The 25,966-nt window shown below is 51.4% G+C and overlaps 1 protein-coding gene across 1 annotated transcript; it reads left to right on the top strand.

Annotated features, from left to right (window-relative positions):
- The first annotated feature begins 589 nt into the window (after nucleotides 1–589).
- Nucleotides 590–25,184, top strand: LOC144728743 (C-type lectin domain family 18 member B-like). Its single transcript, XM_078608350.1, is given in 12 exon segments — nucleotides 590–684; nucleotides 5,327–5,333; nucleotides 9,289–9,383; nucleotides 11,399–11,546; nucleotides 11,549–11,692; nucleotides 12,697–12,794; nucleotides 15,015–15,133; nucleotides 17,262–17,369; nucleotides 19,251–19,343; nucleotides 22,094–22,200; nucleotides 23,920–24,049; nucleotides 25,084–25,184. Coding segments are annotated over 12 exon segments (1,245 nt in total).
- The last annotated feature ends 782 nt before the right edge of the window (nucleotides 25,185–25,966 follow it).

The following is a 25,966-nucleotide window of genomic DNA, read 5'->3' as shown; positions in this document are numbered from 1 at the left end:
TTTATCTACCGATGGTGGTGATGGCGGTGAGCGTGATCAAACCTTGGCGTCGTGTTGCATCGAGAGCGAGTGGCTGGCCAACCCCTAACCGTGTGCCTGGTGTCAATAAAGTTACACAAATCTGGTCACACACACGCACGCACGTATCGGATTATGAGACGCACCCCCCCCCCCCCCCTTTCCTCCCCCCCCCCAATGTTTGGTGAAAAATATGGAGGGGAAATAAGTGCGTCTTAATTCTAGATTTGAAGCTTTCGTGACTGCAAGGTTTCATAGTCTTAGTTCTTTCGGTAAAGTCACGTAGGTAAAAAATGAAATTAAAATTAATAAAAATAAAACAATAAAATCACGACGTTTCGGAGGCAACACAAGTCTCCGTCATCAGGTGGGACCGTCACAGCAAATCTGGCTGTGACGGTCCCACCTGATGACGGAGACTTGTGTTGCCTCCGAAACGTCGTGATTTTATTGTTTTATTTTTATTAATTTTAATTTCATTTTTTACCTACGTGACTTTACCGAAAGAACTAAGAGTAAGTGCGTCTTATTATCCGCAGAATACGGTAACAGATTGACATCACTTAGCAGGATGCGTGCGGATGGCACCAAGATTCCCATCCCCCAGAGCCACCGACCACCGCACGTCACGCTCCACTGCTACCGTATCGGCCTCTCCACACCGAGGTTTCGGTTAACGATTGATGGGGCCTTTGATTGACCTTGCCAAGGGAACTGGGATCCTGACCCTCCCCCTCCCAGGCCGCCCAACCTCCCCCCTCTCTCAAGTTCCCCCCCCCCCCTCCTCCCCTCCACCAAGGGCAGCGTTGGAATTCAACCCCGCAGTCGGCTCCAGTATTCCTTTGAATAATTATGGGAAAGATTTATACCGGGAAGTGTCATAAACGACTCGGCGAGACTTTGCTGGGTGAATTAGAAACACGTTTATTGAGATGGTCATTTAAATTGTCACGATTATGATTCGAACTTAAGTGGATGTATTCATTGCGTGTGTGCGCGTGCATTGCATGTAGGAGCGGTGGTGCAGTGGTTAGCGCAGTGGTGAGCGACCCGAGTTCTATTTCCACTCACGGCCATCATCACGGACGAATATTTGAATCTGGTCCTCCCCGACGGTCGACTCAGCTGTAAATTAGTACCTCGTGCGGTGTGTAAACTTCAGGGTTTTGGAAGCAAAGGCGGGCAGGCGTGGAGCTGTCTACTTACCACCTCGTGTGCCATTTTGGCCACCATAGGGTACTAACATCACTTGCCCCAAAAGTCTGCTAAAGCAATAGGGAGGATTTTATTTCGATTTAAAGCTTTCGTGACTGCAGGGATTCATCTTCTTGGTTCTTTCGGTAAAGTCACGTAGAATGGAAATAATAAAATTATAAAAATAAAACATAATAAAATAATTCTCACGACGTTTCGGCCACAACGCAAGCAGCCGTCCTCAGGTGAAGAACAGGTCTGTCGAGAAGACAGAGTCTGTCTGTCTCTGTGTACGCGTCCTCCACGTGCAAACGTTGCAAACAAGCTGACACGCCCAGGTTGGCACAGTGGAGAGGACATGCTGCGGGGTACCTGCCAGTCGTCTCAGCCAGTGTGACCCATGAACACCGCCGTGTGTGTGTGTCCCGTGACCTCCTGCCAGCAGCGAGCCTTCGACACGTCACGTGATAGCCTCAAAGTGCACCGAAGCTGGCACGGGCGCTGCGGTGACCTCACCCCCAATTAAGTCGAGTTATTTCGTGATGCTGCGTGAGCAGTGGTGCATAATCACAAATAACAGCAACAACAAAAAAACCCACATCCTATGACGAAGGGCCCTTAACCCGAAACGTCGCCTTTTACATATAATTGTTTTTTCACACTTTTATGACCGCACAGTTTTTTTTTGGGGGGGGGGGGGGTGATTTAAGTCAGCGCTCTGTACGCCACGCGGGACGTGTTTGTTTGGTGACTTGAGGCTTTTTGAGCCAAGATCGGCGAAAGACGCGCGATCACCATATTTCACCCAGGCACGTGGAGAGCGCAGACTTAGATATTTCTCTATTCATCGCCATAGCAACGACAACGACAACACACAATTACGCATGTTACTTAAGAACGCACGCACGATTTAAACAGCAAATATACAATTACGATGAATTAAAGTCACATATTTGTTTAGGAAACTCAAAATCGCAGCAATCATTATCATGCTGGTCTGGGATGATCAGGCGCGTGTAGCGTGGGATAACCCACTCAACAGGAGTTGACATTTACAAAAACATGTGTTCAGGGTATTTTGGCTGCTGTCAATGTCCACCCGATGATAAGCCACTTCGTTGAGCTGTCATTGTGGCCAGGTCGCTTCTGAAAAAAAGGTAAAATAAAAAATAAAAATGTTGATAGTATTCGGACGGGTGGGATCATGTGGTGAGTTGTACAGAGCTCTGCCGTGCCCAGGGTCCCGATGGCCCCGAGTTTTTGAGCCGCGAGCCACTCGCAAAACCAGAGGCACGCGGATGGCGAAGGCGTCAAGTCGGCGAGAGGTTTTCATGAATAAAAAAAAAAGAGTCTGATCGTCTCGCTTCATCGCCACGTGTTCAACCTGCACCCTGGCTTACGCGTCGACCATTTCAATCAAAAAGGTCCCAACAAATTTCAAATGAATCCTCAACACGTTCATCAATAATATTACGGCCTTAACATAGAAAGAAATATCACATGCGACGTTTTGGGCAAAGGCCCTTCGTCATAGCGCGACAATAGAGATGCCAGAGGTTGAGTGGTCCATAGGCATAAGACGCTACCTATCTACGAAAAGATGTGCTGTGAAGAAGGATCATTGCCCGAAACGCCGACTATTATATATACACAGTATTGTAAGGCACCTTTATTGTTGAATGTGAGACCTCTTTTATTTACTAACCAAAAGGTAGGTAGAACGGCATGTATAGGGTCATGACTTTTATTTTTTTGAATAAAAAGTGAGAGTTCACTTTTACACTGAGATTACAGAACACGTGTTTATCTATATTCTTGGTTCTTTCAAACCTGATGATGATTGCTTGTGTTGCAATAGAAACGTCTTGATAATTTAATAGGTTTATTTTTATTATTTTATTATTTCCATTCTACGTGACTTTACCGAAAGAACCAATAATATGAATCTCTGCAGTCACGAAAGCTTTAAATCGCGTTTATCTGTTTAACACGTAACAGGCTTTCGCGACTAATATCATCCATAGTAGAGGGGGATTTTTGGGGGTTAAATCGCGTAAATATATAAATGTGTCGTTAAAACCCGCCACAAATCTGGATGTCGCCTGATGAAGCTAGTTGTAATTACTGGCGAAACGTCGTACTCGGATTGTAAATGTTGTGGCTTGGCTCTCCAACAAACCGCTGTGCTGTTACTAGTGATGAACTGGTCACGTTCTGTTTACGTGACAGCCCTTACTAGTTGGCTGTGTCGGGTGGTGGCGGGTTTTAACGACACATTTATATATTTACGCGATCTAACCCCCCAAACAAACCTTCTATTACGTGCTTCTCTATAGAACCTCGTGGTTGATGTACCGTCCCGTTTTAATTTACCGTAAGAATTCACGCCTCCCTGCGCCGACTCCACCAACTGGTGTTGTTTCAACAGTCTGGGCTCGCTTCAACCGACGCTGGTTTGTTGGCAAGGTTTCCTCTCTGTTGGATATGGGTCACAGTTCGACGCTGGACGATGTAATGCATAACACAAGATAGTTAATGTGTGCGTGTGTGTGTGGTGTCTGCATGTGTGTGTGTTTTGCCTGTTGTGGGGAGCGGTAGTGTAAGTGGTTAACCGCACGACGCTACGAACCCGGCCACCCGATTGCCATTCCCGCTCATGGCCAACACCAGTGGCGATTATTTTTATCGGTCCTGGGCCTCCCCTAGGTCGACTCAGACTGAAATGAGTTCCTGGTGCGATGTGTAAATTATCGCTGCGAGGGTGACAAAGGCGGCCGAGCGTGGTGCTGGCCACCCACCCGTTCGTGTGCTGTGCCGCCCTTTATAGTTGCTCGCTAACAGCACTTGCCCCAAAAGTATGGTAAGGCTATACGGGGGATCTTCGTCTTTGTTGTATATTATTGTCTCTGCGCGCGTTGGTGCATACCACGCGTCGCATCGCATAGCGCGGCAGGCACCACCATCATCATCACCATCATCATCACCACCGCCATCATCATTACCACCACCACTATCATCATCACCACCATCATCATCATCATCACCACCGCCATCATCATCATCACCACCATCATCATCACCACCATCATCACCACCATCATCATTATCACCATCATCACCATCACAAACATCATCATCATCATCATCATCACCATCATCATCACCATCATCATTATCACCATCATCACCATCACAAACATCACCATCATCATCACCATCATCATCACCACCATCATCACCACCACCACCATCATCGTCATCTCATCCTCGCAACAATCATCTCTGGCACCCGCGTCACGGCGACATCCCCACCCCACGCCGCGCTTGCAGCACCACCCCCGAGCGACACGCGTTCGCCCGCAAAGCACTGTGGCATTTGGGAGACAGGGGCGCCTCTGTGCGCAACGCGAATAGCAAGGTCACGCGCGCAATGAGGCATTGGCCTCTGTCAAAATTAATTCTTCCAGATCGTCCTCCTCCTGCCCATCCTTGTCGTCCTCCTCCCTCCTCGTCGTCGTCGTCGTCATCCTCCTCCGCATGACCCTCTCTCCTCCTCTCCCTCCTCCTCTCCCTCCTCCTCTCCCTCCTCGTCATCTCGCGACCCGTCGGTCGATCGGGGAGGCGGCGAGCACCGGTCTGCAGCAACGCGGCGAGGAGTCTCGTCTCGGCGGCTTTGAGCGGTGGCGATACCGCGCGGACGGACGGCGACGGCACTGCGAGTGGAGAGGAACGAGTGGAAGACGATCGAGCCAGCGAGCGAACACACGAACGAGCCGAGCCGAGCGTGCTCGTTCCATTGCACGAACGGGCGGTCGCACCAGGAGGGCGCTCGTGAATTCTCCATCGTCGTCCGCGTGGCCGCGACAGGCGAAGCTCGCGGTCGACACGCACGACACAGACGCGCGGCTTCCGTGGCGAGCGGCGGAGGAATCCGTGTTCACGTTCCCGTTGCCCTCCCTCCGTGGGTGAAATGAGCAGGAGACGAGGATTATTGTTGATGCTGCTGCTGATGCTGTTGATGATGATGATGATGATGACCGTGAGTGCGCACGCGATAAGCGTGGCGCTCACCAACCTAAAGCGGGACTCTCAGCTCCTCGTGATCAAGAACAAGACGCCAGGTGTGTGATGGCACAAGTTCACCACTCACCTCGTCTCTTCTCTCCTATATCTATACCCTTGTCCTCACCACTCCTATTCCCTCCTCGGTGGTCCGTGCCTGTAAGCGTCGGACAGTTCTCCAGCATGGCTCTCAGCAAGCCGTATTCGCGCTGATGAGATACTGAACATCAAAGCCTGTCCAAGAGTTTTACTTTTGTTGAACCGATGCGGCTGATGAGGTGCAAACGCGATAAGCTCGTGCGGGACGATGGGCTTCGTTAAAACAATGATTATTAGTATTATTTAAAAAAAAAAAATATATATGTAGGGAGACGAATGTGGGATGGCGAGACTTTTTAATTGCATAATTTTTTTTTATTGTATTAATTTATTTTGTATTGATTTTCTCGTTTTATTGTATCGATTTTTTTATTGTATTTTTTTATTGCCCTTACGATCCTACACGATGACAAACTCACCCGGGATGAGCACTCCAACCGGAGACTGCCCGGCGCTGCCAGGTGTTGGTTTAGAATCTGTGTCGATCATTTACACCATTGGAACCTCATTTGCCAGTAAAAAATATGATAATTGTTTTTTTACCCCTCTATCTGGCAACAAAACTGACACCTTTTTTCACAAGGAGTCATGTTAACATAGACCACAATACCTGCAGCCATAATGCAAACAAAAAACATAACTCTGATAATATATGCACTGTCCTTGAAGTTGATTGGTCCACACCCGAGACAGCTTTCACATGCCAACCAACGTTGGCATGTGATCCTTTAAAGGAAAGCTGTCTCCTTTAAAGGAAAGCTGTCTCGGGTGTGGACCAATCAACTTCAAAGCCAGTGCATATATTATCAGAGTTATGTTTTTGTTTGCATTATGGCTGCAGGTATTGTGGTCTATGCAAACATGACTCCTTGTAAAAAAGGTGTCAGTTTTGTTGCCAGATAGAAGGTTAAAAAAACCAATTATCATCTGTGTCGATCGTCGAGCGGGTCGTCTCTCCGTGGGTGGGGCGCGCGTTGTGTCTCCGTGTGCTCGCCTTTCCTCCAGCACACAAACGTCAACGTTCACGAACGGAATCGGCCAAACGACGTTATATGTAGCTGATAAATATATATATAGTCTCTAGGCTTTCCCAGTAAACATGCGACTTTGAGCCAACGTTGGCTCGACGTTTCCAACCACATGCCAACGTTGGGCCACATACCAACGTTGGACCAACGCTGGGCCAAATGCCAACGTTAGTCAAACGTTGGCATGTGGTCCAATTGTTCGTCCAACGTTGGACCACATACCAACGTTGGCATGTGGTCCAAAGTTGGCCAAACGTTGTTTCAACGTTGGCATGTGGTCCAACGTTCGTCCAACGTTGGTACGTTTACCGGGTTCACGGGTAAATAAAGGTCGTCTTTATTAAAAATTAGATTTGTTATTACGCATTCCCGATCTATCGGCGGGTGCCAAACAACGAGATTGCATCAACAATCGCCTGGGGTCACGTGGGGGGGGGGGGGGCTAATTGCTTTGTTTTTCTTTTTGTCCTCCCAATCATGAAAGTTGAATGCAGCTGTCACGGCTCTGTAACGCGACCTCGTGTAGCGTTGCGCAATCAAACTATGAATCAATTCATTAAAATACCCGACACTTTAGCACGTACTGTACACATACACATACTTCATCACGTCGGGGGAGAGGGGGGCGGGGTTGATGGGTGAAAGGGCAGGGGAGTTACAAATACCCCAACAACCCCAACATGTGCTCCACGCATTCTATGGTTCTTTCGGTAAAGTCACGTAGATAGAAAATGAAATAAAAATAATAAAAATAATAAAAATATCAAATATTAAAAAAAACTAAAAACTCACGACTTTTTGAGGTTTTAATATTTTTTTAATTATAATTTTTTTTAATTTTGTATCTACGTGACTTTACCGAAAGAACCATGTAATATGCATTCCTACAGTCACGCAAATTTCGAGTCGAAATGTTTTCCACGGTTCATTCTTCTCTCGACCCGATAACATTCGTGACTGATGTCAGGCGCACGCTCTCGAGGCCCCTTCTGGGACATCACCAGCGGAGTGTCGTAAACTCTGCTCATCAGAATCTTCATTTCGACTGTGCGGAAGACGATGAGTTGTGAAGCTCTTTCTCTCTCTCTCACAGGTATCCAGTAAGGGGCGAGTCAGCGATTTGCCAGTTTCATCTGCGTATGAATGTTCGTTCCCCCCGTCCCCCGAAAAAATAAGAAAATGTGACCAGAATTCACCACCACCACCACCACCACGAGACCGCGCCAGAGCGGTAGGGTTAAAGTTCACTCTCGAGTTAGGGTTCGGGCGATATAAGCCGGCTTTAATAATACCTTACCGAATATTCTTATTCTTATGTTTTTTCGGTAAAGTCACGTAGGTAAAAAATTTAAATTAAATTAATAAAAGTAAAATAAAAATAAAATAAAAATCACGCTCATTCAGAAGATGTAAAGTCACGTAGGTAAAAAATATAAATTAATAAAAGTAAAATTAAAATAAAATAAAAATCACGCTCATTCAAAAGAGGAGTTCTGAATGAGCGTGATTTTTATTTAATTTTTTATTTTACTTTTATTAATTTTAATTTTACATTTTTTACCTACGTGACTTTACCGAAAAAACCTAAGAATATGAATCCTTGCAGTCACGAAAGCTTCAAATCTAGAACCTTACCGAATCTCTCCGCCGATGGACTAGAGTAAGCGCAACTGGCCAGTAGCAACCCCAGCTCCACACACACACATATATAGGTAGAGCTAAAGTGGATGTGGTGTATCCGGCACAGATACAGGCACAGCGAAAGGGTACATGAGACGCCGAAGCAGGAGACTTTTCCGGCTCGCATCTCAGACGACAAGCAATCGCCGCAGTCATAGCGAGATGCAGAATTAATAACAATAATTTACATTTCGAAGGCGCATTTCATCCAAGGATCCCAATGCGCAGTATAACTGGACGTGGTGTGCCGGGGTGCTGAGACGTTGCCAGGGTCGTTGATTGGAACAGACCCGGGTAACCTCTCCGTCTTAAGTGGAAATTGATTCAGGTCCCGTTATTATACACCGAGACTTCGTATTTTTCCGCCCACACCCTGACATTTTCAGCAAACGAAGTGCGTGGGGAGTGCGTCTTCAAATCGGGCACACGCCATGGTCCGCGTTTCACTTTCTGGAGTCGTCCGCTGATGATCCTGAGAGTACGGCGGTGTTTGTTTACAGTGCGCTACTGCTGCTGCTTGCTGTTGTTGTTAATTCTGTTGTTGCTTCTGCTGCTGTTGCAGCTGTTGTTGTTGTTGCTTCTGCTGTTGCTGCTGATGCTGTTATTGCTGTTGCTGTTGTTGCAGCTGTTGTTACTGCTGTTGTTGCTTCTGCTGTTGCTGCTGTTGTTGATGCTGTTATTGTTTATGCTGTTGTTGTTGTTGTTTCTTCTGCTGTTGCTGCTGATGCTGTTATTGCTGTTGTTGCAGCTGTTGTTGCTGCTGTTGTTGCTTCTGCTGTTGCTGCTGTTGTTGATGCTGTTATTGTTTATGCTGTTGTTGTTGTTGTTGTTTCTTCTGCTGTTGCTGCTGATGCTGTTATTGCTGTTGTTGCAGCTGTTGTTGCTGCTGTTGTTGCTTCTGCTGTTGCTGCTGTTGTTGATGCTGTTATTGTTTATGCTGTTGCTGTTGTTGTTGCTTCTGCTGCTGCTGTTGCTGCTGTTGTTGATGCTGCTGTTGCTGATGTTGTTGTTGCTTCTGATGTTGCTTCTGTTGCTGCTTCTGCTGCTGCTGTTGCTGCTTCTGCTGCTGCTGCTGCTGTTCCTGCTGCTGTTGTTGCTTCTACTGTGGCTGCTATTGCTGATGTTGTTGATGCAGTTGTTGCTGCTGTTGCTGATGTTGTTGATGCTGTTGTTGCTTCTGCTGTTGCTGCTGCCCCTGGATATGCAGCAGGCTCCGTGTCCAAGGAAGCGTTCGCCCTCGAATCCCTCCACAACAAACTCCGCGCCACGGTCCAACCCCCGGCAGCGAACATGGAAAAGATGGTACGAGTGCACGAGTTCTTCAGGAACTGTTGATGGGGGTGGGAGGGGTTGGTGTGTGCATAAAGCACGCACAGATGCTGAGTGATTTTGTATTTATTTTCTACGATCCAACGGGCCAACAACCCCTTTACTCCATCGCCTCGGCGGACGTCGTCTCGGGCGCGTTCGCTCCTTTGACTGCCACGACATCCCTGGTCTCGACCAGATGCCATCGCGCCTCCCAGCCAATGGCACGTTCCTGCCCGTTGCCCGATAAATTATCTGAACGCGCCAATGTCGTCGCCTCCCGATTTCGCATGCGTCTTCTTCCCGAGTCCACGCGCCTCGTGCTTCTTCCTCTGCTTCTCCTTCATCTGCTTTTTCGTCGTCTTCTTCGTCGTCGTCGTCGGAAATCTGAACTTGCATTAAAATTTCTCGTGGTAAACAAAAACGCAAAAAAAACACCACTCGGCTCCACTACGCACCGAGTGATTGCAATGAAAAATTAACGACTGTTTATACAATAACGTCTTCTACTACTACTATTTATTATACTTCTTCTACTACTTCTACTACTTCTTCTTCTTCTTCTCCTCCACGTGATTACCAGAGGACAAAGCCAGGCGCCAGCCCCCGCAGACCAAGCAGACAGACGGTGTCTTAAGTGGGCCCTCTGGTCCACCAACCCCATAGATCACCTCGAGTGCGGCCTGACCGCCCGAATGCGCATGCAGACGCAGACGCACACAGACGCACGCACACGCACAGACGCACACACACACCCACACACACGCACAGACGCACACACGCACGCAGACGCACGCAGACGCACAGACACACACACACAGACGCTCAACTCTGACCAAAAGCCAGGGCAGCAACCATGGAGAAGTGGTGCAGAGGGCCTGCCTAGTGAGAGAGACAGAGAGACAGATATAGTTACACAGGCACGGAGACACACGCAGAGACAATGTATGCATGCTGAACTTCTTTCGCACCGTACGCAGCCAACCGTGATAATCAGAGGTGCGTGGGAAGGACAACAAACTAAACACAAAAGGCAGTTCCAAAGCAGTGAGTTTTCATTCGAGAAAAAAAAGAGATACACAACTAGACTTTGACATTTAAACATCTTTTATTGCCGCCAGCAGCAACAGCACTGGAGGCGATTTCGATATGAAATACACAAAGTCACCAGCGAACAAATGAAAATGAATGCTACAAATCCACGCGCTGTGGCGCTAAAAGCACCGCGCACAACACGAAATAAAAGTCACGTGGTGGTGGTCATCGCGCACGCCACGGCGACGAGCGAGCGCTTCAGAAGGTGAACACGAGGTTGCCGTCCACGCTGGTACAGAGGGCGAGAGAGAAGTGGAGAAACAGCTACCGACAGAGAGTGACAGACAGTTACAACAGGCAGAGATGGAGAGAGAAGCACAGATTGAGAGAGACGGAGGGCGAGAGGGAATGCCACAGATTGAGTTTGAGAGGTATTGCTGTGTAGACACACTGAGGGCGACGGAGTGACCGAGAGTGGACACGCGCGTCTATGGAGACGGACAAAGAGACCGATAGAGACAACGCGGGAGGTTGTCGCAGAGAGCGATAGACGGAGTCTGAGACAGTTTTGCAACAGACTTAAGACAGTGTTGTCCCGAACAGCTGACTCTGCCTGATCAGTACGCATTCTCGATGGACTGGACCCATAGGAGTGCGCGCTAACAAATGTTCAGATTTACTTCATTGCCTGTGTCGGGTGGAGTAGGATTTACGACACACATTGAACACAACCTAACCAAAAACTTGTGTTTGAATCAATATTATCAATCACAATTTACACCCTTTTGTCAATTGTCAATCTACTGAAGGTCGAAGGTATCCCCCATTCATTGTCGCTTCGCGAAGGGTGTTTGGCCATACATCACACGGCTCGGGTTTCTGGGTACAGACGAGATCACACAGGCGCATTCAGGCCGACGCGAACCCCGGCGCGAACCCTAACGCACGAGCTCTGCGGCCCGCCGCCTCCACAGGAGTGGGACGAATCCTTGGCTCAAGTCGCTCACGAGTGGGCGGCAGTCGCTTGCGATAATCCCCGAGCGGCAGAGGGGACCCCGGCAGAGATCACCGGTGAACCAGGGATTCAGGGGACCGGAGCAGCTGGAAGAGGTGGAGGACATCGCCGCCTCGGGGTGAACCTGCACCGCGCGCCGCACGGGGTGGTCTCGTTCGCCGGCGTCCTCGCCTCGTGGTTCTCGGAGGGGCAGAACTACGACTACGCGCGGTCAGGGTGCGCGCACAACCGCACGTGCCGCCACTACACGCAGGTGCGCAACCCTCGGCACACGCGCGGCGACTCTCGCTCGCTCGCTCGCCGTTGCGAAAGTCGCTCCACTGCCCTCCTGTTGTTGTTGTTGTTTGGAGGGCGACTGCTTGCGACTGCCTAGCAGCGTCCTTCACGAGCCTCCTCCTCCTCCACAGAGGCCGATCTTGACACTGTTGGTGCCGGTCAGCTGCAAGTCCAGTCAGCTCCATATCCTCCTGTGCCACATCAGTCGGTGTCTTCTGCAGCCCGTGCCGCGCCCGTTTAGCCCCCTCTATCAGGCAGAACAAAAGCTGTTGAGGCTTGCGGTGACTGGCTGGGTCTCTGCCCCTTGCCAACGCAGGCTCACCGATGGGACCGTGTCGCAGAAATACAAAGCTCCACCGTATAGCTTGTAACAGACTGATTTAAAGCTTTCGTGACTGCAGGGATTCATCTTCTTGGTTCTTTCGGTAAAGTCACGTAGAAGGGAAGTAATAAAATAATAAAAATAAAGCATAATAAAACAATTCTCACGACGTTTCGGCCACAACGCAAGCAGCCGCCTGAGGACGGCTGCTTGCGTTGTGGCCGAAACGTCGTGAGAATTGTTTTATTATGCTTTATTTTTATTATTTTATTACTTCCCTTCTACGTGACGTTACCGAAAGAACCAAGAAGATGTAACAGACTGTTTGGGGCAAGTGCTGTTGGCGAACACCTATGAAGGCCGGCACGGCACACGAGGGGGTGGTTGGTTAGCACCACGCCCGACCGCCTTTGTCTCTCTAGTGGCAATGTTTACACACCGCACCAGGTACTCATTTGAGGCTGAGTCGACCTAGGGGAGGCACGGGACCGGTTCATATAATCGTCACTGGTGTTGGCAGTGAGCGGGAATCGAACCCGTGTCGCCGGGTTCACAGCGCAGCGCACTAACCGCTACACTACCGCTCCCCACACGACCGTGTCGCGCACACACACACACACACACGCGCACGCACCCATCACGTCTTCCTCGCCGAGCAGATGGTGTGGGCCTCGGCGAGTCGCGTGGGCTGCGCCAAGCGCTGGTGCCGGGACCCAGGGAGCCGCGTGGAGGCGTTCGCGTGCGTCTACCTGCCCGGGTGAGCGGAGGGCACGGAAGGGTCATTGTGCCAACGACTGCACCACCGTTCCCCTCCCCCTCCATACAAAGATCCCCATATTACTTAAAGAGGCCGTTGGGTCAAGTGCTGTTAGCGAGCACCTATGACGGCCGGAACGGCAGCCGAGGGGGTGGGTGGTCAGCACTATGCCCGGCCGCCTTTGTCTCCCCAGAGGCGATGATTTTTACACACCGCACCAGGTACTCATGTGAGGCCGAGTCGACTTAGGGGAGACCCAGGACCTGTTCAGATAATTGTCGCTGGTGTTGGCCGTGAGCGGGAATCGAATCGAACTCGGAATGCCGGGTTCGTAGTGCGCTGACCGCTACACCACCGCTCCCCCTACACACAGACACACGCACGCGCGCACTTCAACGCCCTCCTGCCCATGGGCATCGGCAAGTTCCAAAGCCGTGGCTAGATTTTGGCAACCGGGGCAAGGTGCCAAAGGGGCCGTCCATAAATGACGTCACACACCGAGGGGGGGTGGGGGTCAGACATTTGTGACGATGTGTGACGAGGGTTGAGAAATGTGACGTCACATCAAAATGCGCAACTTTAAATAAATATAGAATTGTTATAACAACACAAATTGTTATAACAACACTCCTACAACATCAGAATGCAGCGCCACATTAAATACGCACTACAATGACAATAGTTTAAAGCGATTTGAAGCATGTTTTATTTTAAAAATGGAAACATGGTTTGGGGGGGGGGGCAGAGCTTTGTGACGTCATATTTGAGGGGGGTTCTGACTTTTTGTGATACCGTGTGACGAGGGGGGGGGGGCGGGTCAAAAAATCGTCCAAAATCGCGTGACGTCATTTATGGACGGCCCCAAACCTTCGCGCCACCGTCACCCGTCTCGCTGCTTTGCGACGCCGGCAAACGTCTCGGCTCGAAACATTCAGGTGGGGGGCAGTGCACCGCTTCGGGGGGGGAGGGCACTCGGCCCAGCCCGGCCCTGCCTCAGCTGGGACAGCACTCGGCTGGAGGCATCTGCCAATCGCTCGCTCGCTCGCAGACCCACACGCACCTATCACTTGTGACAGTGGGGTGACAAGTGGCGCCTTTTAAATATGTGCGCCCGGACCTAATTAAATGTACCCCACGTGCCAACCGAAGCCCGCAGTGCGGAGGGCGGCAAGGCACGACCGTGTCAATCCAGAATATTCCAGCGCCATTCGCTGACCGCGTATGTGACTCTCCTACCACTAAATCAACCTGAATGCGACGAATCTCAACAGCTAAGCAGGAGTCGAGCCTGGTTAGTGTTTGGATGGGGGGATAACCGCCACCACCAGGACTTGCCAGGTTGTCGTAGCTGTGGGGCTGCGAGGTGTGGCCACGTGGGAGGAGAAAATCCACGCGTGCGAGGGGGAAACACTCTATCCCGTACAGACGGAACAGGTGGAGTACACATGCTGCTGTACCGCCTTCTCTTAGAGAGCCAGGTTATGTCACCACCTGGATGCCCGTAGGTAAGGGAGTTTCACAACGTTGCGCACGTGATACCCCCAATCCTCGCTTCCAACAGTGCTGGATTACAGGCCACGTGCATAGCCACCACCAACTTCCCAGCTAAAAGGGCCGTGTTCGTGTCGAGTGTAGTAACGGACCGACACTGCCACCCAGTGGCTCACCAGGGTGGGTAGCGCTCTGCGTGTGGAATTATTATCACAGTCAATAAGTTGGGAGCAAGTCACCCCACCCCCGACCCTGACTGAGTCAAATTTTTGGGCACCACCGCTCTCAATAACTACCCTTGATTACGGCAACAATACCACAATACCTGGCTTGCGTGGGCTAAGCATGCATTCGCTCAAAATCCGCGTCAAGGTGTGCAATCAACAGTTCACCTACTGGACATCTGCTAAAAAGAGCGTTATGGCTCATTGGATTCCTCCACTCTCAATATTCAGATTTTCATTCTGGTTTTGTGTAACCACCGTCACATACCCGCCCTGACCAATTAACTTCCCTCGCCCAGTGCAGTATTGTTGCCAAGATCATTTCCTCCAGGTGTTCACAAATCTGACCTTTTGACACCCGGCCACGTGTTCGTCATCTCGCTCGCCTCTAAATAGCCCAAGTGCAACGTCTCGTCGCGTTCAAGGCAACCTGCGATTCAAATGGCCGTCGGGCTCGCTCGTACCCACCCGCTCGTTTGACTGAGTTCGCTTTGATCCCCGGCAGAGGAAACTGGCTTCTGGACGGCAAGACGATCGCTCCCTACAAGGCGGGAGACTGGTGCTCGCTCTGCACCTCCGTCAAGTCCGGCTGCTTCAAGCACCAGGGCGCAGGTGGCCTGTGCGGTGAGCAAGGGGCAGGCGCTGGGTGACGTGAGCCAGGGGCAGGCGCTGGGTGACGTGAGCCAGGGGCAGGCGCTGGGTGACGTGAGCCAGGGGCAGGCGCTGGGTGACGTGAGCCAGGGGCAGGCGCTGGGTGACCTGAAGCAGGGGCACATTTACGACACATTTATATTTACGCGTGTGCTTATAAATGTTTGCATATATACAAACCAATATGGTGCATTGCATCAGGGCACGCCTATCCAAAATAAGCCCACGTTATTGTACCTTGTATTGATATAATGCTTTGAATAGGATTATATATACGTGTATATGCATGAGCCATCATGAAAAAACGTGTATATTTGTAATCATTTGCATATTTGAAAACGGCTTTTGTGCCTTGAATATTGCAATGTTTGTACGGAGCGTTGAATATTTTCACACGTACAGCGCTTTGTAACCTTTCAATGACTGGCGCACTATCAAAAGACACACACACCCACGTATATATAATTGCAAAATTAGCCGAGACGTTTGCTGACCTGGCAAACAATAATTCCCAGAACATAGTTCCGGACTGCCGCATACTGAAATTCAGACACCGGAGCATAAGGGGCCGTCCATAAATGACGTCACGCACCTAGGGGGGGGGGGGGGGGGGGTGAGAAATGTGACGTCACATCAAAATGCGCAACTTGAAATTAATATAGACAAAACGTTCTACTTAATAAAATAGACGTTTTAATAAATGTTTTATCCTACAACATCAGAGTGCAGCGCCACATTAAATGCGCACTACAATGACAATAGTTTACAGCGATTGGAAGCATGATTTATTTTTTTGGGAGGGGGGGGAACATAGCTTTATAACGTCATATTTGAGGGGGGGGTCTGACTTTTTGTGACGCCGTGTGATGAGGGGTGGGTGGGGGGGGTCAAAAATCGTCCAAAATCGCGTGACGTCATTTATGGACTGCCACTTAGTGGGTTATTCAATGCTGACTCTTGCAGCCGCCGGTCGTCGTTACGGAACGACCCGAACTTTGGCAATGGGACCCGTTGACGCTCTCCTGGATAAATGACGTGCGTTTGCGTCTAAGAAGCCTTGCAGCTTCACCGTTGTGCTGCTGCTATTGTTGTTGGTTAGATTGTTGTTGTTTGTTCATTGTTTCTTGGCTTCTGTCTTCTAACGATGAATCTCCCGGGACGTGCGGAGTAGAAGTGAAGTCACGTGTGGCTGCGTCTCTCTTTCTCTGTGCCCAACGCCACCCTTTCCTTCAATCTTTTGGTGTTCCCCCCACCCCCTCCACTCTCTCTGTCTCTAACCGGCAGCCCTTTAGCATTCTTCTTCTTATTATTATTGCTTTATAACCAATGTTGACGACAAGCTGGGGCACTTGTTGAGGTTGCTTTGTTAACTTGTGCTTGGGCAGCACTTTGCTCGGGACTGAAAGGGGTAAATGTAATAGCTGTGTCCGGTTTGTCTGTCAGTCTTCACAATGCAATCGGAACTTTGTGGCAAAGTTCCCGCATCACCGATTAGCGCGGTTGCCTACGTACGGTGTGAAAGAGGTTCAACACACATCCAGTACGTACCTTCTCCACTCGTTTCCCACCCATTCCCTCGTTTTCCACGTACCCCCTCGTTTTCCACCCATTCCCTCGTTTTCCACGCACCCCCTCGTTTTCCACCCATTCCCTCGTTTTCCACCCATTCCCTCGTTTTCCACCCATTCCCTCGTTTTCCACGCACCCCTCTTTTTCCACACATTCTCGTTTCCCACCCATTCCCTCGTTTTCCACGCACCCCTCGTTTTCCACCCATTCCCTCGTTTTCCACCCGTTCCTTCGTTTTCCACGCACCCGCTCGTTTTCCACCCATTCCCTCGTTTTCCACCCATTCCCTCGTTTTCCACGCACCCCTCGTTTTCCACCCATTCCCTCGTTTTCCACGCATGCGCTCGTTTTCCACTCAATTCGCCACTCATGTTTTCGCCATTCTCCACTCATTTCCACTCACTCTCCACTAAACTCTCTCCTTCTCCTCTCATTCTACGCTCTCTCCCCGCTCATTCTCCGCTCACGAGTAAGCACATTTGTGAGCGCGCAACGCGTCTAAGCGAAGGTTGCTTCGGCGCCGTCTCCGCAGAGGTGCCGCAGAACCGCTGCCGGATGAACTGCGGGCGCCACGGCCACCTGGACTCGTCGAGCTGCAGGTGCAGCTGTGCGTCCGGCTTCTCTGGGAAATACTGCCAGGGTGAGGACCCACACCACCCTCCCTACCACCGCCTCCTCTCCCTCCCTGCCTGCCTCGCCCACCTCTTACACCTCCCACACCTCTCACACCACCACCCCCACCTCTCCCACCACCCCCACCTCTGCCACCATCGCCACCTCTCCCACCACCCCCACCTCTCCCACCACCCCCACCTCTCCCACCACCCTCACCTCTCCCACCACCGCCTCCTCTCCCACCACCCCCATCTCTCCCACCACCCCCACGTCTCCCACCACCCCCACCTCTACCACCATCGCCACCTCTCCCACCACCCCCACCTCTCCCACCACCCCCACCTCTCCCACCACCCCCACCTCTGCCACCACCCCCACCTCTACCACCATCGCCACCTCTCCCACCACCCCCACCTCTCCCACCACCCCCACCTCTCCCACCACCGCCTCCTCTGCCACCACCCCCACCTCTCCCACCACCCCCATCTCTCCCACCACCCCCATCTCTCCCACCACCCCCACCTCTCCCACCACCCCCACCTCTCCCACCACACCCATCTCTCCCACCACCCCCACCTCTCCCACCACCGCCTCCTCTCCCACCACCCCCACCTCTCCCACCACCCCCACCTCTCCCACCACCCCCACCTCTCCCACCACCCCCACCTCTCCCACCACCCCCACCTCTCCCACCACTCCCACCTCTCCCACCACCCCCACCTCTCCCACCACCCCCACCTCTCCCACCACTCCCACCTCTCCCATCACCCCCACCTCTCCCACCACCCCCACCTCTCCCACCACCCCACCTCTCCCACCACCCCCACCTCTCCCACCACCCCCACCTCTCCCACCACCCCCACCTCTCCCACCACCCCCACCTCTCCCACCACCCCCACCTCTCCCACCACCCTACCTCTCCCACCACCCCCACCTCTCCCACCACCCTACCTCTCCCACCACCCCCACCTCTTACACCACCCCCACCTCTCCCACCACCCCCACCTCTCCCACCACCCCCACCTCTCCCACCACCCCCACCTCTCCCACCACCCCCACCTCTGCCACCACCCTACCTCTCCCACCACCCCCACCTCTCCCACCACCCTACCTCTCCCACCACCCCCACCTCTCCCACCACCCCCACCTCTCCCACCACCCCCACCTCTCCCACCACCCCCACCTCTCCCACCACCCCCACCTCTCCCACCACCCTACCTCTCCCACCACCCCCACCTCTTCCACCACCCCCACCTCTCCCACCACCCCCACCTCTCCCACCACCCCCACCTCTGCCACCACCCTACCTCTCCCACCACCCCCACCTCTCCCACCACCCTACCTCTCCCACCACCCCCACCTCTTCCACCACCCCCACCTCTCCCACCACCCCCACCTCTCCCACCACCCCCACCTCTCCCACCACCCCCACCTCTCCCACCACCCCCACCTCTCCCACCACCCCCACCTCTCCCACCACCCCCACCTCTCCCACCACCCCCACCTCTGCCACCACCCTACCTCTCCCACCACCCCCACCTCTCCCACCACCCTACCTCTCCCACCACCCCCACCTCTCCCACCACCCCCACCTCTCCCACCACCCCCACCTCTCCCACCACCCCCACCTCTCCCACCACCCCCACCTCTCCCACCACCCCCAACTCTGCCACCACCCCCACTTCTCTCACCACCCCAATCTCCAGCACCTCTCTCCCCGACCTCTCCCACGGATGAAGGTGGGGAGGGGGGCTGGATTTGTAGAGAGCTCCACACGGATGCCACCTCCTGCATGCGACCAATCCCAATGGAGTAATTTCCACAGCGTTGGGACGTTTGACCCCGACACCAATGAGACTGTGTGAAGGCGTCGTGGATGTTGTTGTTGTTGTTGTTTGTCTTTCAGTGAAGTGCTCCTACCCGTGCGTGCACGGACGTTACAGGGAGGAGGAGTGCTCGTGCGTCTGTGACCTGGGCTACGGAGGGCTCACCTGTGCAGGTGAAGCCTCTCGTCACGCCAGTTCTCCCCTAGGGAATAAGATCGACATCATTGTGTTTTTGTTTTTTGAGGAGGAAGGCCCCGAGTGAGCTTGTTAAGCTCCGTTATTTCATGGGCGTCCTGCCACGTGGTACGGACGTTGCTGAAACGGTGCGGGGTCTTGGCGACCAATCACGGCCACGTGATTGGTCTGCGACGCAGAACGACACGGAGTGACGCAAGCGTGGTGCTTCACACGTCACAGCAATAGGGGGGGCGGTCGACAACGTTAACAACAACAACATGTGTTCATATTCTTGGTTCTTTCGGTCAAGTCACGTAGAAGGGAAATAATACAATAATCAAAATATAAAACAGTAAAATTATCACGACGTTTCGACTGCAGCACAAGCAATCATCATCAGGTGTGAAAACACAGCAAGAAAATTAGTGTGTTTTTCACACCTGATGATGATTGCTTGTGTTGCAGTCGAAACGTCGTGAGAATTTTATTGTTTTATATTTTTATTATTTTATTATTTCCCTTCTACGTGACTTTACCGAAAGAACCAAAAATTTGAATCCCTGCAGTCACGAAAGCTTTAAATCAAAACACGTGTTCTGTTTACACAAGAGGCAGAGGACTTATTAGTACGTCGTATTATTACACTGCTTCGCCTCGGGAAAGCCTCGGACTTTTTTTTCTGCCAAGTTTTTGTTCGCAGTAGGGGGCGATGTTGCCGTGAGTGGTGGGCGGTGGTGTCGCGGTTCGCGACCTGCTCGACGAATCCGGCGACCCGAGTTGGTGACGATGTTCAAAACCGTTCCTGGGCCTCCCCTAGATCGACTCGGCCTAAAATAAGTACCTGGTGTGGTGTGTAAACATCGCCACTAGTAAGGCAAAGGCGATCTGGCGTGGTGTTGGCGACCCACCCCCTCGTGTGCCGTGCCGGCCTTCATAAGTGCTCGCTAACAGCACTTGCCCCAATAGTCTGTTTAGGCTACACGGAGGATATTTGTTTTCGATGCCAATCAAGTTGGCACAGTAGAGGGGCACAGGTGGTGCATCAGCCAGTCATCTCAGTCAACCAATGGCACCTACTGGGTCTGTCCCGTAACCTCCTACCAGCAGGCGTTCGACACTTCACGTGGCCTTAACGTGCACCTAGCCTGGCACAAGCGCCGTGGTGACGTCGCTGCCACTTAGTGGCGACTGGCGGTTGTTGTTGTTGGTGATTAAATTAAATAATAGAATACGACGTTTCGATTGCAACACAAGCAATCATCATCAGGTATAATGAAATAGCGACATAAAATCGAACCAGAAAACTATAGACAGACATATTAGCAGACAGATATTACCAAGATACATAGCGAGAGCAACACAAGTAACAGAGAGGGGTGATCGTCTCTGTGTGGTGGCCTTAAAAAGACAGAGGGGGGGCGGAGGCAGAGAGGGAGGGGGGTTAGAGAAAAAATTAGCATATCAATTGGTGCTGCAAGAACGATTACACGGCAAGCAAGCCTGAAAATCAGGAGAAAGACACACTAAAATTAAATAACCTAGTAAAATATCGAAATGTAATGTAATACAACACAGAGGGTCGGTCAACACACAATTAACGCATAGCCTGGTTGATTACGTATTTCAAAGATTGCTAAGTTAGAATTTGAGTGTGAACATTCTAAAGAGGACACAGGCAGAGAAAACAAGTCGCCAGAGAGAGAGAAAAAAAGATAAGCTTAAAACTTCCCCGTAGAAGTGGTTCAATCTTAATTTTAGAACTTTCGTGACTGCAGGAATTATTATTTGGTTCTTTCGGTTAAGTCACTTGTGTTGCTCTCGCTATGTATCTTGGTAATATCTGTCTGCTAATATGTCTGTCTATAGTTTTCTGGTTAGATTTTATGTCGCTATTTCATTATACCTGATGATGATTGCTTGTGTTGCAATCGAAACGTCGTATTCTATTATTTAATTTAATTTATTATTTTATCTTAAGACGTGACTTAACCGAAAGAACCAAATAATAATTCCTGCAGTCACGAAAGTTCTAAAATTATCATCGTGCTGTTGTCAAACCCCCAATGGTTGCAAATGTGTGGCGGCCCTCACGCGCTGACGTGGTGGCTCATCGGCGAAAGTAGCCTCCCCTCCCCTCCCCCCTCCTCTGAAAATGAGTGAAGAACACTGCACTCTAGGTTTGTTTTAGCTATAGGAGGAAACCGGAGAAGTCTGAAAGAACCCCATGCAGAACACGGAGAGAACACACGACGCACTCTGCACGGAGATGCACCCGAGTTGGCGATCGAACCCAGGACTTTCTTTGCTGTTAGTTCACAAGCGTCCGCCACTGTGCCACTCCGCCACCGGCACTCGATGGGCGAGTGTCTGTCTTGTGTGAGCGACTTACGATGTCCCACACCGACATGTTGATCGCTTATTCGTAACCTTGTGGACTCTCTGGCCATGTGGAATACCTCGCTGGAGTCCCGCGCCTCTTAGAAATGTCCTGACGATGCACAAGCACACAAACACGACAACAACAAAAACCCAACACGTATCGAGCACACATCGCTTTTTTCTCTCTCATTTTGCATTTTTATACGGAGGGCTTTTGTTCTTTCTTGTTGTTTATCTTTGTCCACAACAACGATAAGAAGAGAGGCGACGTTTCGGGCTGCGGCACCTTTCCGGCCCGCCTGCCGACTCAGGGGGCCACGCGTTGTCCGATGTTGCCTCTCTCCCCCCCCCCCCCCACCGGTCGCAGAGCGAGCGGAGTTCCCGTACCACAGCTGCGCGCTGCGTGTGGATGACGACTGCCTCTCCGTGTCGGACGACAGCGAGACGTTCTACACGGCGCGCAATCAGTGCCAGGTAGCGACGCCGGCCCCCCCTCTACCCGCCCCCCCTCCTCCTCCTGTGTTGTTTTGGGGGTCGTACCGCTTGTTGATGTCCTGCCGTGAGTTTTTTTTGACTCTTTAGATTTTTTTTGGCTGATGTGTCTGGCCCAAATCGATAGGCCACTTTTTTTGCGAAGCTATCACAACAAACGCGATAGGAGTGCAAAGTACAATAAAGGTAAACAAATCACCCGAACGCACGCACAAATAACACTGAACTATCACCATCCCAACCAGGCAAATCCCACTGAGGTATTAACTTATCTTGATTTGAAGCTTTCGTGACCGCAGGAATTACTCTTTGGTTCGTTCGGTAAAGTCACGTAGAAAGAAAATAAATTAAATAATACAGTACGACGTTTCGATTGCAACACAAGCAATCGTCATCAGGTAGAACTAAATGTGAGAGAGAGACAAAACACGGAGACACACAGACAGATACACAAGCGGAGAGAGACAACAGAGACACACAGAGAGACACACAACATAGACACACAGAGTTCTGTGTCTGTCTGTGTGTCTCCGTGTCTGTGTTTTGTCTCTCTCTCACATTTAGTTCCACCTAATGACGACTGCTTGTGTTGCAATCGACACGTCGTATAATATTATTAAATTTTTTTCCTTTCTACGTGACTTTACCGAAAGAACCAATGAGTATTAACCTATATGGCAAAAGCGAGCTGGCCACAAATGATATCCCAACAAAGTGGCTCATCATTTGGACATTTATAGCAGCAAAATAATCTGAACAGTCTAAACGCACGTTTTCTAAATGTGGAGGGAAAACCCCGAGAGAAAACAAATCCACGCGACCGCGGGGAAAACATGGGCGGGCGGATGAGTGAATTAATGGGTGGTCCGTGGGTGAAGTGGTGGGTGCAGGGGTGGGTGCAGGGGTGGGTGAAGTGGTGGGTGCAGAGGTGGGTGCAGGGGTGGGTGCAGGGGTGGGTGCAGGGGTGAGTGAAGTGGTGGGTGCAGGGGTGGGTGCAGTGGTGGGTGCAGTGGTGGGTGCAGGGGTGGGTGCAGGGGTTGGTGGAGGGGTGGGTGCAGGGGTGAGTGAAGTGGTGGGTGCAGGGGTGGGTGCAGGGGTGGGTGCAGGGGTGGGTGCAGGGGTGGGTGCAGGGGTGGGTGGGTGACACGGTGAAGTGAGTCGTCAGTGGGTGAAGGGACAGGAGTCGCCCCCCCCCTCTCCCAGGGTAACTCGCAGTGCTCATACGGAGAAGAGGGCCAATCCGTTTGTCAACAACTCCGCGCGTGGCCTTAGCAGGACATGATGTATAACGGGCATTGGCTCTGCTTCATAGCACACCCGTTAATGGCACACAAAGACAATGTGCCATGTATGTATGTTGAACTTCATTCGCACCGTACGTGGCCAACGTGCAGGGGGAAGGACAACAAACTAAACTCAAAAAGCAGTTCTATAGAAATAAGTTTTCAATCTAGATTGAGAAGTACATATCTCCAGTGGCTTCCTAATATTGGAAGAGCGTTCCAGACGGCCGCAGAAGCGCGTGTGAAAGCGCGCGATGCGTTAACCGTCTTTTCTAAGTTCACGAACAAGGGCCGTCACCCGAAACGTCACCCATCATACTTTTAAGGCCACGCTCTGCGTCGCGTCGTTTTCCGTTCGAACCCGCTTCGTTTTGTTTTTCTTGCCGTCGTCTTCTTCCCGTGTTTTTGGCGAGCGCAGGGCCGAGGTGGGACCCTGGTGCAGATCGAGAGCCAGCGGGAGCAGGACCTCCTCTCCTTCTACCTGCTCAGGGCCACCGACAGCAACGACGTCACGGGCCTGGAGCCCGAGTCCAACAGCTTCTGGATAGGTGATCACGCGCGCCCGCTACGTGATTCACCCCCCCCCCCACCCAGAACTCCCACGCTACAAATTCGTCATCGTCTTCGGATCGGATAGACGGTGGATTGGGAAAAATTGGGAATATTTTCGGCCCCTGGTAACCCAGGGGCAAAGCTGCATAACTGATGCCACGGTGGCGAGATGTTAACTACCTTGCCGGGTATACAGGAGGTCGTGGGTTCGATCCCGACCCTGACGCCTGTTTATTTGGAGATTGCGTGTCTCTCTCTCCCCGCGGTCGCGTGGATTTTTCTCCGGGACCTCCGGCTTTTCCCTCCGCATTAAGAATCAACATTTCCACACGATACACCGATTCGTTGAGCTGTCATCATTTGTGATAGCCAGGTCGCTTCTGCAAAACGAGCTTTCCAGCTCAGTGGGCAATGCCTGTTAAAATATAAACAAGTTGTTTAGTTCATAGTTTAACTTCTGTCGTCTCAAGACGGGAGCTGAGCCTTTAGGCAAACCTCTCGGTCTACCGGTCAATATTCGTCCCGAACCTGACCTACGGCCACGAAACCTGGATCCTGACGGAAAGGACACGCTCAAGAGTGCAAGCAACAGAAATTGGCTTCCTGCGCACGGTGGCAGGGCTCTCTCTCTCTCTCCGGGATCGGGTGAGAATCGCGGCTATCCACCAAAGACTCCAAGTCCAGTCGGCACTATTGAGCGTGGAGCTGAAGCCAGCTACGGTGGATGGGTCACCTGCTAAGGATGCCGAAAGAAAGACTCCTCCCCGGGAGACGTTCGAATGACGCCCTCCAAGCAAAAGACCCAGAGGCCGCTCGCGGTCGCCCTGGAGAGACCAAGGTGGTGGTGCGCCTGGCTGAAGGAGAGGCCGGCGATCCGGTAGCTACGGTTGATGCCGCTGGCAGGAGGACACGGCAGGATGTGGAACGCCTTGCTGGAGTTGCTGCCCCCGCGACCCGATTCAGTTCCGGAATAAGCGGGCCGATATTGATTGACCGATAGTTTAATTCTGGCCGTGCTCACGTCCGTCAGGTCTCACCTACAAGGTGTCTAAAGGCGTCTTCCGCTGGGACGACGGGAGAGCCGTCAACTTCAGCAGCTTCGCCTTGGGACAGCCGGACAGCCACGGGTGAGACCAACCCGGAGCAAGCATGAGGGGGGTTTGGGGGGTTGGGGGGGGGGTGCTCTCTTGACATTTTTTTGGGATTAACAACGAAACAACAAAATCAATCATCCAAATCAGGGGGTCTAAGGTACGATGTTTCGAATCCGAAAACGTTGTTTTGTTTTGCTGTACCATTGTGTGCGGGTACCGATTGTAGCTGGCAATTATGACTGCTCAAACACAAGCTACGATGATTGCTTTGATATTGTGCAATGCCTCTGTGCTGTTCGCCTTTTGGCGTTCTCTGGTCTGACACTGGAGAGACGAAGCCGTACGAGTGGCTGTCTATGGTGTAGGCCAATCAGTTTCAAAGACAATGCCTAGAGTACCAAAGCACGTTTTCACGCATGTTTTACCACAGACATGCCTAGCGACAGGTGTCTATTTGGTGTCTGAACACTTTAACACCTCCTGCATTTTATTGCCGTTTGTTTCCGGCGAAAAACTTCCAAAAATGGATGAGTGGATGCGTGGGTTTGGCAGTTGGAATTGAGCCAAATTTCCTGCAGTCTAAGCCCACCAACTCACTGCACAAGAGAATTCCAGTTGTTTTGTATTGTCCAGAATCGCAAGTTCTGGATTCTCAAGTGTACAGTGAGGGAAAAAAGTATTTGATCCCCTGCTGATTTTCTACGTTTGCCCACTGACAAAGAAATGATCAGTCTATAATTTAAATGGTAGGTTTATTTGAACAGTGAGAGACAGAATAACAACAACAAAAAATCCAGAAAAACGCATGTCAAAAATGTT

The sequence above is a fragment of the Lampetra planeri genome, chromosome 30 (assembly GCF_965212315.1).
Source record: "Lampetra planeri chromosome 30, kcLamPlan1.2.h2, whole genome shotgun sequence".
In the NCBI taxonomy this organism is placed as follows: domain Eukaryota; kingdom Metazoa; phylum Chordata; class Hyperoartia; order Petromyzontiformes; family Petromyzontidae; genus Lampetra; species Lampetra planeri.
This window is presented reverse-complemented; position numbering and strand designations above follow the sequence as displayed.